This window comes from Lissotriton helveticus, chromosome 12, assembly GCF_964261635.1.
Source record: "Lissotriton helveticus chromosome 12, aLisHel1.1, whole genome shotgun sequence".
Taxonomy (NCBI): Eukaryota; Metazoa; Chordata; class Amphibia; order Caudata; family Salamandridae; genus Lissotriton; species Lissotriton helveticus.
In genome coordinates, this window is record NC_136073.1 from 915694353 (window position 1) to 915708158 (window position 13806).

Consider the following 13806-nt stretch of genomic DNA (forward strand, 5'->3'; position numbering starts at 1 on the left):
AGTTATCAGTCTTAGGCTCTAGATTTGCAATGCCTCAGTTATCAGTCTCAGGCTCTAGACTGGCAACGCCTCAGTTATCAGTCTCTAGACTGGCAGCATCCCCATTATCAGTCGACGGCTCTAGACTGGCAGTGCTTCATTTTTCAGTATCAGGCTCTGGACTGGCAGCGCCTCAGTTATCAGTGTCAGGTTCTAGCCTGGCAGCGCCTCAGTTATCAGTCTCAGGCTCTAGACTGGCAACGCCTCAGTTATCAGTCTCAGGCTCTAGACTGGCAACGCCTCAGTTATCAGTCTCTAGACTGGCAGCGCCCCCATTATAAGTACTAGGCTCTAGTCTGGCAACGCCTCAGTTATCAGTATCAGGCTCTAAACTGGCAGTGCCTCAGTTATAAGTGTCAGGCTCTAGACTGGCAGCGCCTCAGTTATGAGTATCAGGCTCTGCACTGGCAGCGCCTCTTTTATCAGTCTCAGGCTCTGAAGTGGCAGCGCCTCAGTTATGAGTATAAATCTGTGGACTGGCAGCGCCTCAGTTATCAGTCTACGGCTCTAGACTGGCAGCGCCTCAGTTATCAGTATCAGGCTCTGGACTGGCAGCGCCTTGGTTTATCAGTCTTAGGCTCTAGACTTGCAACGCCTCAGTGATCAGTCTCAGGCTCTAGACTGGCAGTGCCTAAGTTATCAGTCTCAGCTCAGGCCCTAGACTGGCAACGCCTCAGTTATCAGTCTCAGGATCTAGACTGGCAACGCATCTTTTATCAATCTCAGGCTCTGGACTGGCAGCGCCTCAGTTATCAGTACCAGGCTCCAGACTGGCAGCGCCACAGTTATCAGTCTCAGGCTCTGGACTGGCAGCAACTCTTTTATCAGTCTTAGGCTCTAGACTGGCAGCGCCTCAGTTATCAGTCTCAGGCTCTGGACTGGCAGCGCCTCAGTTATCAGTCTCAGGCTCTGGACTGGCAGCGCCTCAGTTATCAGTGTCAGGCTCTAGACTGGCAGCACCTCAGTTATCAGTCTCAGGCTCTAGACTGGCAACGCCTCAGTTATCAGTCTTATTCTCTAGACTGGTAACGCCTCAATTATCAGTCTCAGGCTCTGGACTGGCCGCGCCTCAGTTATCAGTCTCAGGCTCTAGACTGGCAGCACCTCAGTTATCAGTCTTATTCTCTAGACTGGTAACGCCTCAATTATCAGTCTCAGACTCTGGACTGGCCGCGCCTCAGTTATCAGTACCAGGCTCTAGACTGGCAGCGCCACACTTATCAGTCTCAGGCTCTGGACTGGCAGCAACTCTTTTATCAGTCTCAGGCTCTAGACTGGCAGCGCCTCAGTTATCAGTATCAGACTCTAGACTGGCAGCAACTCTTTTATCAGTCTTAGGCTCTAGACTGGCAGCGCCTCAGTTATCAGTCTCAGGCTCTGGACTGGCAGCGCCTCAGTTATCAGTCTCAGGCTCTGGACTGGCAGCGCCTCAGTTATCAGTCTCAGGCTCTGGACTGGCAGCGCCTCAGTTATCAGTGTCAGGTTCTAAACTGGCAACACCTCAGTTATCAGTCTCAGGCTCTAGACTGGCAGCACCTCAGTTATCAGTCTCAGGCTCTGGACTGGCAGCGCCTCAGTTATCAGTATCAGGCTCTGGACTGGCAGCGCCTCAGTTATCAGTATCAGGCTCTGTACTGGCAGCGCCTTAGTTATCAGTCTCAGGCTCTAGACTGGCAGTGCCTCAGTTATCAGTATCAGGCTTTAGACAGGCAACGCCTCAGTTATCAGTGTCAGGCTCTAGACTGGCAGTGTCTCAGTTATCAGTCTCAGGCTCTAGATTGGCAGTGCCTCAGTTATCAGCCTCAGGCTCTGGACTGGCAGTGCCTAAGTTATCAGTATCAGGCTCTCGACTGGCAGCGCCTCGATTATCAGTATCAGAATCTAGACTGGCAGCGCCTCCGTTATCAGTGTGAGGCTCTAGATTGGCAGCGCCTCAGTTATCAGTCTCAGGCTCTAGATTGGCAGCGTCTCAGTTATCCGTGTCAGGTTCTAGACTTGCAGTGCATCAGTTATCAGTATCAGGCTCTAGACTGGCAGCGCCTCCGTTATCAGTCTACGGCTCTAGACTGGCACCGCATCAGTTATCAGTGTCAGGCTCTAGACTGGCACCGCATCAGTTATCAGTATCAGGCTCTAGACTGGCAGCGCCTCAGTTATCAGTCTCTAGATTTGCAGCGCCTCAGTTATCAGTCCCAGGATGTAGACTGGCAACGCCTCAGTTATCAGTCTCAGGCTCTAGACTGGCAACGCCTCAGTTATCAGTGTCAGGCTCTAGACTGGTAGCGCCTCAGTTATCAGTCTCAGGCTCTAGACTGGCAACGCCTCAGTTATCAGTGTCAGGTTCTAGACTGGCAGCGCCTCAGTTATCAGTATCAGGCTCTAGACTGACAGCGCCTCAGCTATCAGTATCAGGCTCTAGACTGGCAGCGCCTCAGTTATCAGTCTCAAGCTGTGGACTGGCAGCGCTTCAGTTATCAGTCTCAGGCTCTTGACTGGCAGCGCCTCAGTTATCAGTCTCAGGCTCTAGACTGGCAGCGCCTCAGTTATCAGTCTCAGGCTCTAGACTGGCAGCGTCTCAGTTATCAGCCGCAGGCTCTGGACTGGCAGCGCCTCAGTTATCAGTATCAGGCTCTCAACTGGCAGCGCCTCGGTTATCAGTATCAGGATCTAGACTGGCAGAGCCTCCGTTATCAGTCTCAGGCTCTAGATTTGCAGCGCCTCAGTTATCAGTCGCAGGCTGTAGACTGGCAGCGCCTCAGTTATCAGTCTCAGGCTCTAGACTGGCAACGCCTCAGTTATCAGTGTCAGGCTCTAGACTGGCAACGCCTCAGTTATCAGTCTACAGCTCTGGACTGGCAGCGCCTCAGTTATCAGTATCAGGCTATGGACTGGCAGCGCCTCAGTTATCAGTATCAGGCTCTGGACTGGCAGCGCCTCAGTTATCAGTATCAGGGTCTGGACTGGCAGCGCCTCAGTTATCAGTCTCAGGCTCTAGACTGGCAGCGCCTCAGTTATCAGTCTCAGGCTCTAGACTGGCAACGCCTCAGTTATCAGTCTACAGCTCTGGACTGGCAGGGCCTCAGTTATCAGTATCAGGCTATGGACTGGCAGCGCCTCAGTTATGAGCATCAGGCTCAGGACTGGCAGCGCCTCAGTTATCAGTATCAGGCTCTGGACTGGCATCGCCTCAGTTATCAGTCTCAGGCTCTAGACTGGCAGTGCCTCAGTTATCAGTATCAGGCTCTGGACTGGCATCGCCTCAGTTATCAGTCTCAGGCTCTAGACTGGCAGTGCCTCAGTTATCAGCCTCAGGCTCTAGACCAGAGGTCTTCAATCTGTGGGGCGCGACCCCCAGGGGGGTCGTGGAGTCCTGGGAAGGGGGTCGCAGATTCTGCCAGAGTGCAGTTCCTGGCGTCGGGCTGATCGAGGGTGCTCAAGGCGGAGGCCGCCTAATTCACACCGAGGTGTGAAAAACATCAAAGCCTCGTTAACAAGTAAAGGTCTTTTAAAGACCTGTGATAGTACTCTGGTGTGCCTTTGTGTGTGTCCAAGCTGTTTCAGCCAGGCTGACATACAGGAGCTGGGGGGGGGGGGGGGGGGGGGGGGAGGAGGCTGTAGCCCTTTGAGTTCAATGGACTTAGCTGTGGGTTTATTTTTACTTTTAACGTTTTATATAGCGCTAGTTTAACCCGTAGGTATCAGAGCGCTTTACAAATACACAGTAAACAGCAGAAGGACAGCAGAAGGACATTACAATCATATCATTAGTTCAAGTCCCACGAGCCCTCATACCTGGCGCCTGTGCAGGAGAAATGTGGCTGAGAGTCTGTTCTTCATGGTGAGATGTTTTCACAGCCGGCTGCCACCTCCCCCCTCCCCCCCCCCACGCAGGGAGGCACATAGATGCCCTCCCATGAGAGAGGAAGACGAAGCAGAGAGATACTGACCCCCCATGAGAGAGGCACAGACAAGGTGGGTGAATGAATGATGGGTGGATGGATGGATGAAAGGGTGGACGGATGAAGGATGTATGGATGGATGGATGAAAGGGTGGATGGCTGTATGGATGGACGGATGGAAGGATGAAAGGGTGGACGGATGTGTGAAAAGGTGGGTGGATGAATGATGAGTGGATGGATGTAAAGATGAAAGGGTGGATGGATGGATGATGGATAGATGGATGTGTGAAAAGGTGGGTGGATGGAGGATGGATGGATGAAAGGGTGGAGGGAAGGATGAAAGGGTAGATGGATGAGGGATGGATGTATGGATGGATAAAAGGTTGCATGGATGAATGATGGATGGATTTGTGAAAAGGTGGGTGGATGAGTGATGGGTGAATGGATGGATGTAAGGGTGGATGGATGAAGGATGGATGGAAGGATGAAAGTGTGGATGGATGGATGAAGGATGGATGTATGGATGGATAAAAGGTTGCATGGATGAATGATGGATGGATGTGTGAAAAGGTGGGGGATGAATGATGGATGGGTGGGTGGATGGATGGATGAAAGGGTGGGTGGATGAAGGATGGGTGTATAGATGAAAGGGTGGATGGATATATGGATGGAATAATGAAAGGGTGGATGGATTAATGAAAGGTTGGATGGATGAAGGATGGATGTATGGATGGAAGGATGAAAGGGTGGATGGATGAAGGATGGATGGATGGATGGATAAAAGGTTGCATGGATGAATGATGGATGGATGTGTGAAAAGGTGGGTGGAAGAATGATGGGTGGATGGATGGACGGGTGGATAGGTAAAGGATGGATGTATGGATGGAAGGATGAAAAGGTGAATGGATGAAGGATGGATGTATGGATGGAAGGATGAAAGGGTGGATGGATAAAGGATGGATGTATGGATGAAAGGGTGGATGGATATATGGATGGAATAATGAAAGGGAGGATGGATGAAGGATGGATGTATGGATGGAAGGATGAACGGGTGGATGGATGAAGGATGGATGTATGGGTGGATGGATAAAAGGTTGCATGGATGAATGATGGATGGATGGATGGATGTGTGAAAAGGTGGGTGGAAGAATGATGGATGGATGGACGGTGGATAGGTAAAGGATGGATGTATGGATGGAAGGATGAAAGGGTGGAAGGATGAAAGGGTGGATGGATGAAGGATGGATGGATGGATGTGTGGAAGTGTGGGTGGATGAATGATGGATGGATGGATGGATGTGATGAGGTCTAACAGGCGCATTTATGGTTGTCGATAGTTGTTTATGATGAGGAGTACCAGTTTCTAGAATCTTTTGTCGGAAGGGGGTCCTTACGCCTAAAAAGGTTTTACAAGGGGGTCTCGGCATCAAAAAGTTTGAAGACCTCTGCTCTAGACTAACAGCACCTCAGTTATCAGTATCAGGCACCAGACTGGCAGCGCCTCAGTTATGAGTCTCAGGCTCTAGACTGGCAGCGCCTCAGTTATCAGTCTCAGGCTCTAGACTGGCAGCGCCTCAGTTATCAGTCTCAGGCTCTAGACTGGCAGCGCCTCAGTTATCAGTCTCAGGCTCTAGACCGGCAGCGCCTCAGTTATCAGTCTCAGGCTCTAGACTGGCAGTGCCTCAGTTATCAGCCTCAGGCTCTTGACTGGCAGCGCCTCAGTTATCAGTATCGGGCTCCAGACTGGCAGCGCCTCAGTTATGAGTCTCAGGCTCTAGACTGGCAGTGCCTCAGTTATCAGCCTCAGGCTCTTGACTGGCAGCGCCTCAGTTATCAGTATCGGGCTCCAGACTGGCAGCGCCTCAGTTATGAGTCTCAGGCTCTAGATTGGCAACGCTGGCAGGACAGCGGGTGTGGCTTCAGATGTAGCATCACTGGACAGACATACTTCCAGACGGCCTGCTGAACAAATCTGCTAGGAATCCCCTGGCCCCAGCACTTGCCGCACTGAAATACTCTGCAGGGATCAACCACAGAAATCCAGTCAGCGCTGACATTTAGGGCACTACAGAGAGCTGAAGCTAGCCCGACTGCCCACTTGTTACTGACAGAGCACTTACACCTTCCTAGACAGAGGTGATCCAGGCAGACTGATGGATTTAAACTCTTCATTGGTGTTTAATAAGAAGATATTAAAGACATTCCATTCCTAGCCCCTTGGTGTAGAAAGGGACAGAGTAACCTGGGCCGGATCCATCCATTGCACAATCTGTGGCTGTAGAGGGGACAGTTTGAAGGACAGTGAATGTTAGTGGTAGAAGTCCTTCAAATAGAACTGGTCACCTTTGCAGAGAACATCCAAGTCAGAACATCTAAGTCATAACAGCTTGGAGACACGTAAACTGTGGTGTTCGATACGTCAGATCTGAGATGAGTGAACTTAATAGGTCCTGGTTTTGCCAACTAGTAAAACTGACACTAAAGTGATGAAGTTGAAGAAATGGGAGAGGATAAGAGAGGTCACGTGATGCTAAAGCGATGCTTCCAAACAAGCGACGGAGGCAGACGTGGAAGGACAGACTGCCTGATGAGCTCTTGATGGGGAAACTGAAATCTCACTCTTGGAAAGCTGCTCTACAGCCATCCCAGGTTTGATGAAACTACTCCAGACACATCAGGCAGCATGAAGACACCTCTTGCTACACAACCACCTAAGCGTACAGAACGCATGTGTAGGGAATGTGAAACAGCGGGAGAAATCTTTAAGAAGTTCTGTGACACTACCTCCACCTTTAATTTAGGGAATTGTGGATTTTACTTTCCTTCGACGTAAAGGATTGTGCGCCTTGGAGAAGTCCTGCTAAGCAAAGTGTTCAGGACCCCTGGGGGGGCACCTTCTGTCCTGCTCACAGGGCTGTAACTCCCACCTCTTCTCTGTGGATGATTCTGACCCGACAGAGCCCTTCACTGATAGTCAGCACCCACCTGTCTTCACCTTTCACACATTATAAATCTTATACTTGGCACATCTGCGACTCTCCCCGTCTCTTCGCTCTGAAGACTTTAGCTGACTCCTATGAGCACAGAGCGATCAAACAGATTGTAAAAAATATCAGAATCTTTTCATAGAATCCCCTCTCAATCCAAATTACTATCTGGCATTAAGAAGCACCCCTGGGGGGCTCTGCTGGTGAGGGGGGCACGATGACTGCAAAACTCCCAGATAGCTTATATTCTGAAGGAAATCCCTTCTCAGTAACAGACTCCTCTCAAAATGAGGTTCACTAATACAATGCAAGCATAAAATGAACGTAAAACCTTAATAATCTCATTTTAAAAAGAAGACAACTGTTACCTGAGGAGCCCGACAATTCACACTCCCCTTCTTGGGTGCAAGAGGTCGGCTGTGTGTCCTCTGCCATTTCCTGTTCACTGCAAACTGTCACTGAAAAGATACAGAGCACATTCAGAATATAAGGACCTCCCCTTTAAGCACATGAGGCTTGACAGTGGCCTGATGCAGAGCACATAACAAACAGCCCCTTGACAACTCCATTCATGTCACTGCAGCCAGAAAAGATTACACTCAACTCTTCAATGCCACCAGTGTCACTGCAGCCAGAGCCCGTCACACTCAGATAATCTCTTCAATCCCACCAGTGTCACGGCAGCCAGAGCACGTCACACTCAGCTCTTCAATCACACCAGTGTCACTGCAGCCAGAGTACCTCACACTCAGCACTTCAATCTCATCAGTGTCACTGCAGCTAGAGCACGTCACACTCAGATAATCTCTTCAATCCCACCAGTGTCACTGCAGCCAGAGCACGTTACACTCAGATAATCTCTTTAATCCCACCAGTGTCACTGCAGCCAGAGCACGTCACACTCAGATAATCTCTTCAATCACACCAGTGTCACTGCAGCCAGAGCACGTCAGACTCAGCACTTCAATCCCAGCAGTGTCACTGCAGCTAGAGCACGTCACACTCAGCACTTCAATCCCAGCAGTGTCACTGCAGCCAGAGCACGTCACACTCAGCTCTACAATCCCACCAGTGTCACTCCAGCCAGAGCACGTCACACTCAGATAATCTCTTCAATCCCACAAGTGTTAATGCAGCCAGAGTACGTCATACTCAGCTCTATAATCCCACCAGTGTCACTGCAGCCAGAGCACGTCACACTCAGCTCTACAATCCCACCAGTGTCACTGCAGCTAGAGCACATCACACTCAGCTCTATAATCCCACCAGTGTCACTCCAGCCAGAGCACGTCACACTCAGCTCTACAATCCCACCAGTGTCACTGCAGCTAGAGCACATCACACTCAGCTCTTCAATCCCACCAGTGTTAATGCAGCCAGAGCACATCACACTCAGTTCTACAATCCCACCAGTGTCACAGCAGCCAGAGCACATCACACTCAGTTCTACAATCCCACCAGTGTCACTGCAGCCAGAGCACGTCACACTCAGCTCTACAATCCCACCAGTGTCACACCAGCCAGAGCACGTCACACTCAGCTCTTCAATCCCACCAGTGTTACTGCAGCCAGAGCACGTCACACTCAGCTCCTCTCCTGAATCCCACCAGTGTCACTGCAGCCAGAGCACGTCACACTCAGATAATCTCTTCAATCCCACCAGTGTCACTGCAGCCAGAGCACATCACACTCAGCTCTTCTATCCCACCAGTGTTACTGCAGCCAGAGCACGTCACACTCAGCTCTTCTCCTGAATCCCACCAGTGTCACTGCAGCCAGAGCACGTCACACTCAGCTCTTCAATCCCACAAGTGTCACTCCAACCAGAACACGTCACACTCAGCTCTTCAACCCCACCAATGTCACTGCAGCCAGAGCACGTCACACTCGGATAATCTCTTCAATCCCACCAGTGTCACTGCAGCCAGAGCACGCCACACTCAGATAATCTCTTCAATCCCACAAGTGTTAATGCAGCCAGAGCACGTCACACTCGCCTCTACAATCCCACCAGTGTCACTCCAGCCACAGCACGTCACACTCAGCTCTACAATCCAACCAGTGTCACTCCAGTCAGAGCACGTCACACTCAGCTCTACAATCCCACCAGTGTCACTGCGGCCAGAGCACGTCACACTCAGCTCTACAATCCCACAAGTGTTAATGCAGCCAGAGCACGTCACACTCGCCTCTACAATCCCACCAGTGTCACTCCAGCCAGAGCACGTCACACTCAGCTCTACAATCCCACCAGTGTCACTGGGGCCAGAGCACGTCACACTCAGCTCTACAATCCCACCAGTGTCACTGCGGCCAGAGTCACGTCACACTCAGCTCTACAATCCCACAAGTGTTAATGCAGCCAGAGCACGTCACACTCGCCTCTACAATCCCACCAGTGTCACTCCAGCCACAGCACGTCACACTCAGCTCTACAATCCCACCAGTGTCACTGCAGCCAGAGCACGTCACACTCAGCTCTACAATCCCACCAGTGTCACTCCAGCCAGAGCACGTCACACTCAGCTCTTCAATCTCACAAGTGTCACTCCAGCCAGAGCACGTCACACTCAGCTCTACAATCCCACCAGTGTCACTGCAGCCAGAGCTCGTCCAGCTCTACAATCCCACCAGTGTCACTCCAGCCAGAGCACGTCACACTCAGCTCTATAATCCCACCAGTGTCACTGCAGCCAGAGCTCGTCACACTCAGCTCTATAATCCCACCAGTGTCACTCCAGCCAGAGTACGTCACACTCAGCTCTACAATCCCACCAGTGTCACTGCAGCCAGAGCTCGTCACACTCAGCTCTACAATCCCACCAGTGTCACTCCAGCCAGAGCACGTCACACTCAGATAATCTCTTCAATCCCACCAGTGTCACTGCAGCCAGAGCACGTCACACTCAGCTCTTCAATCCCACAAGTGTCACTCCAGCCAGAGCACGTCACACTCAGCTCTTCAATCCCACAAGTGTCACTCCAACCAGAACACATCACACTCAGCTCTTCAACCCCACCAATGTCACTGCAGCCAGAGCCCGTCACACTCAGCTCTACAATCCCACCAGTGTCACTGCAGCTAGAGCACGTCACACTCAGATAATCTCTTCAATCCCACAAGTGTTAATGCAGCCAGAGCACGTCACACTCAGATAATCTCTTCAATCCCACAAGTGTTAATGCAGCCACAGCACGTCACACTCAACTCTACAATCCCACCAGTGTCACTCCAGCCAGAGTACGTCACACTCAGCTCTACAATCCCACCAGTGTCACTGCAGCCAGAGCTCGTCACACTCAACTCCTCAATCCCACCAGTGTCACTGCAGCCAGAGCACGTCACACTCAGCTCTACAATCCCACCAGTGTCACTCCAGCCAGAGCACGTCACACTCAGCTCTACAATGCCACCAGTGTCACTCGGCCACGGCCCGTCACACTCAGATAATCTCTTCAATCCTACCAGTGTCACTGCAGACAGAGCACGTCACACTCAGATAATCTCTTCAATCCCACCAGTGCCACTGCAGACACAGCACGTCACACTCAGATAATCTCTTCAATCCCGCCAGTGTCACTGCAAACATAGCACGTCACACTCAGATAATCTCTTCAATCCCACCAGTGCCACTGCAGACAGAGCATGTCACACTCAGATATTCTCTTCAATCCCACCAGTGTCACTGCAGCCAGAGCAGGTCACACTCAGCTCTTCAATCCCACCAGTGTCACTGTGGCCAGAGCACGTCACACTCAGCTCTACAATCCTGCCAGTGTCACTCCAGCCAGAGTACGTCACACTCAGCTCTACAATCCCACCAGTGTCACTGCAGCCAGAGCTCGTCACACTCAGCTCTACAATCCCACCAGTGTCACTCCAGCCAGAGCACGTCACACTCAGCTTTACAATCCCACCAGTGTCACTGCAGCCAGAGCACGTCACTCAGCTCTACAATCCCACCAGTGTCACTCCAGCCAGAGCACGTCACACTCAGCTCTACAATCCCACCAGTGTCACTGCAGCCAGAGCACGTCACACTCAGCTCTATAATCCCACCAGTGTCACTCCAGCCAGAGCACGTCACACTCAGCTTTACAATCCCACCAGTGTCACTCCAGCCAGAGCACGTCACACTCAGCTCTACAATCCCACCAGTGTCACTGCAGCCAGAGCACGTCACACTCAGCTCTACAATCCCACCAGTGTCACTCCAGCCAGAGCACGTCACACTCAGCTCTTCAATCTCACAAGTGTCACTCCAGCCAGAGCACGTCACACTCAGCTCTACAATCCCACCAGTGTCACTGCAGCCAGAGCTCGTCACACTCAGCTCTACAATCCCACCAGTGTCACTCCAGCCAGAGCACGTCACACTCAGCTCTACAATCTCACCAGTGTCACTGCAGCCAGAGCAAGTCACACTCAGCTCTATAATCCCACCAGTGTCACTCCAGCCAGAGCACGTCACACTCAGCTCTACAATCCCACCAGTGTCACTGCAGCCAGAGCTCGTCACACTCAGCTCTATAATCCCACCAGTGTCACTCCAGCCAGAGCACGTCACACTCAGCTCTATAATCCCACCAGTGTCACTCCAGCCAGAGCACGTCACACTCAGCTTTACAATCCCACCAGTGTCACTGCAGCCAGAGCACGTCACACTCAGCTCTACAATCCCACCAGTGTCACACCAGCCAGAGCACGTCACACTCCGCTCTTCAATCTCACAAGTGTCACTCCAGCCAGAGCACGTCACACTCAGCTCTACAATCCCACCAGTGTCACTGCAGCCAGAGCTCGTCACACTCAGCTCTATAATCCCACCAGTGTCACTCCAGCTAGAGCACATCACACTCAGCTCTTCAATCCCACTAGTGTTAATTCAGCCAGAGCACGTCACACTCAGCTCTTCAATCTCACAAGTGTCACTCCAGCCAGAGCACGTCACACTCAGCTCTATAATCCCACCAGTGTCACTGCAGCCAGAGCACGTCACACTCAGCTCTACAATCCCACCAGTGTCACTGCAGCCAGAGCACGTCACACTCAGCTCTATAATCCCACCAGTGTCACTCCAGCCAGAGCACGTCACACTCAGCTCTACAATCCCACAAGTGTCACTCCAGCCAGAGCACGTCACACTCAGCTCTACAATCCCACCAGTGTCACTGCAGCCAGAGCACGTCACACTCAGCTCTACAGTCCCACCAGTGTCACTCCAGCCAGAGCACGTCACACTCAGCTCTACAATCCCACCAGTGTCACTCCAGCCAGAGCACGTCACACTCAGCTCTATAATCCCACCAGTGTCACTGCAGTCAGAGCTCGTCACACTCAGCTCTACAATCCCACCAGTGTCCCTCCAGCCAGAGAAGGTCACACTCAGCTCTACAACCCCACCAGTGTCACTGCAGCCAGAGCACGTCACACTCAGCTCTTCAATCCCACCAGTGTCACTGCAGCCAGAGCTGGTCACACTCAGCTCTACAACCCCACCAGTGTCACTGCAGTCAAAGCACGTCACACTCAGCTCTACAATCCCAGCAGTGTCACTGCAGCAAGAGCACTTCACACTTAGCTCTACAATCCCACCAGTGTCACTGCAGCAAGAGCACTTCACACTTAGCTCTACAATCCCACCAGTGTCACTGCAGCAAGAGCACTTCCCACTTAGCTCTACAATCCCACCAGTGTCACTGCAGCCAGAGCACGTCACACTCAGTTGCAGAGGCTGATGACAGGCTGATCACAGGCACAAATATGGTGACAAATATGGTGACAATCACATAGAGATGCTGCAACATGCACCTCCTGACAACTGAGTTTGGTGAAGTTATGTGGTTGGACTGGACGTGGCTGCTGGAGAGAATTTGGCTGTCTGCAGCCTCTCATAACGGTGTCCAACTGGTACCCGTAGCTCGCTCTGCCAGAGCCAGACTATCAAAAGACTCAATTAGGTAATTTAAATACTCTGTTTTATGGCGTCGATCATCCCTGTGCTGAGCCTGTTACAGCGCTCACTGCTTGGCTTATTCTGTGTTGTAATTGGGTATGCAATCAGTGCCTTGTGCGCCACCAGTTCGGTCCAAGAGTCCCAGGCTGAAATTGATTCATACTTACAAAGGCATCTTTAAGGGCACGCCCCTCTCATCCCAGCAGTGCCCTTTTGGATCTTCCATCGATGGTGCTGGGCATCTTTAAGGGCACGCCCCTCTCATCCCAGCGGTGGCCTCATGGATCTTCCATCGATGGTGCTGGGCATCTTTAAGGGCACGCCCCTCTCATCCCAGCGGTGCCCTCATGGTCCTTCCATCGATGGTGCTGGGCATCTTTAAGGGCACGCCCCTCATGGATCTTCCAACGATGGTGCTGGGCATCTTTAAGGGCACGCCCCTCATCCCAGCGGTGCCCTCATGGATCTTCCAACGATGGTGCTGGGCATCTTTAAGGGCACGCCCCTCTCATCTCAGCGGTGCCACCATGGCCCTTCCATCGATGGTGCTGGGCATCTTTAAGGGCACGCCCCTCTCATCCCAGCGGTGCCCTCATGGTCCCTCCATCGATGGTGCTGGGCATCTTTAAGGGCACGCCCCTCTCATCCCAGCGGTGTCCTTATGGTCCTTCTATCGATGGTGCTGGGCATCTTTAAGGGCACGCCCCTCTCATCCCAGCGGTGCCCTCATGGTTCTTCCATCGATGGTGCTGGTTATCTTTAAGGGCACGCCCCTCTCATCTCAGCGGTGCCACCATGGCCCTTCCATCGATGGTGCTGGGCATCTTTAAGGGCACGCCCCTCTCATCCCAGCGGTGCCCTCATGGTTCTTCCATCGATGGTGCTGGTTATCTTTAAGGGCACGCCCCTCTCATCCCAGCGGTG

At 52.0% G+C, this 13806-nt stretch overlaps 1 protein-coding gene across 2 annotated transcripts in view; it reads right to left on the reverse strand.

Annotated features, from left to right (window-relative positions):
- LOC144798318 (uncharacterized) overlaps positions 1-13806 on the reverse strand; it is a 28575-nt gene that overhangs the window by 12112 nt on the left and 2657 nt on the right. Inside the window, exons 1-2 of one of the 2 annotated variants that reach the window (XM_078669131.1) lie at positions 13050-13230; positions 7294-7383 (exon numbers count right to left, since the gene is read on the reverse strand). In XM_078669131.1, the coding sequence (XP_078525257.1) occupies positions 7294-7360 (67 nt within the window). In that variant the 5' untranslated portion in view covers positions 7361-7383; positions 13050-13230. Of the gene's footprint in view, positions 1-7293; positions 7384-13049; positions 13231-13806 lie in introns of those variants that run through there. The other variant, XM_078669130.1, reaches the window with a different exon arrangement.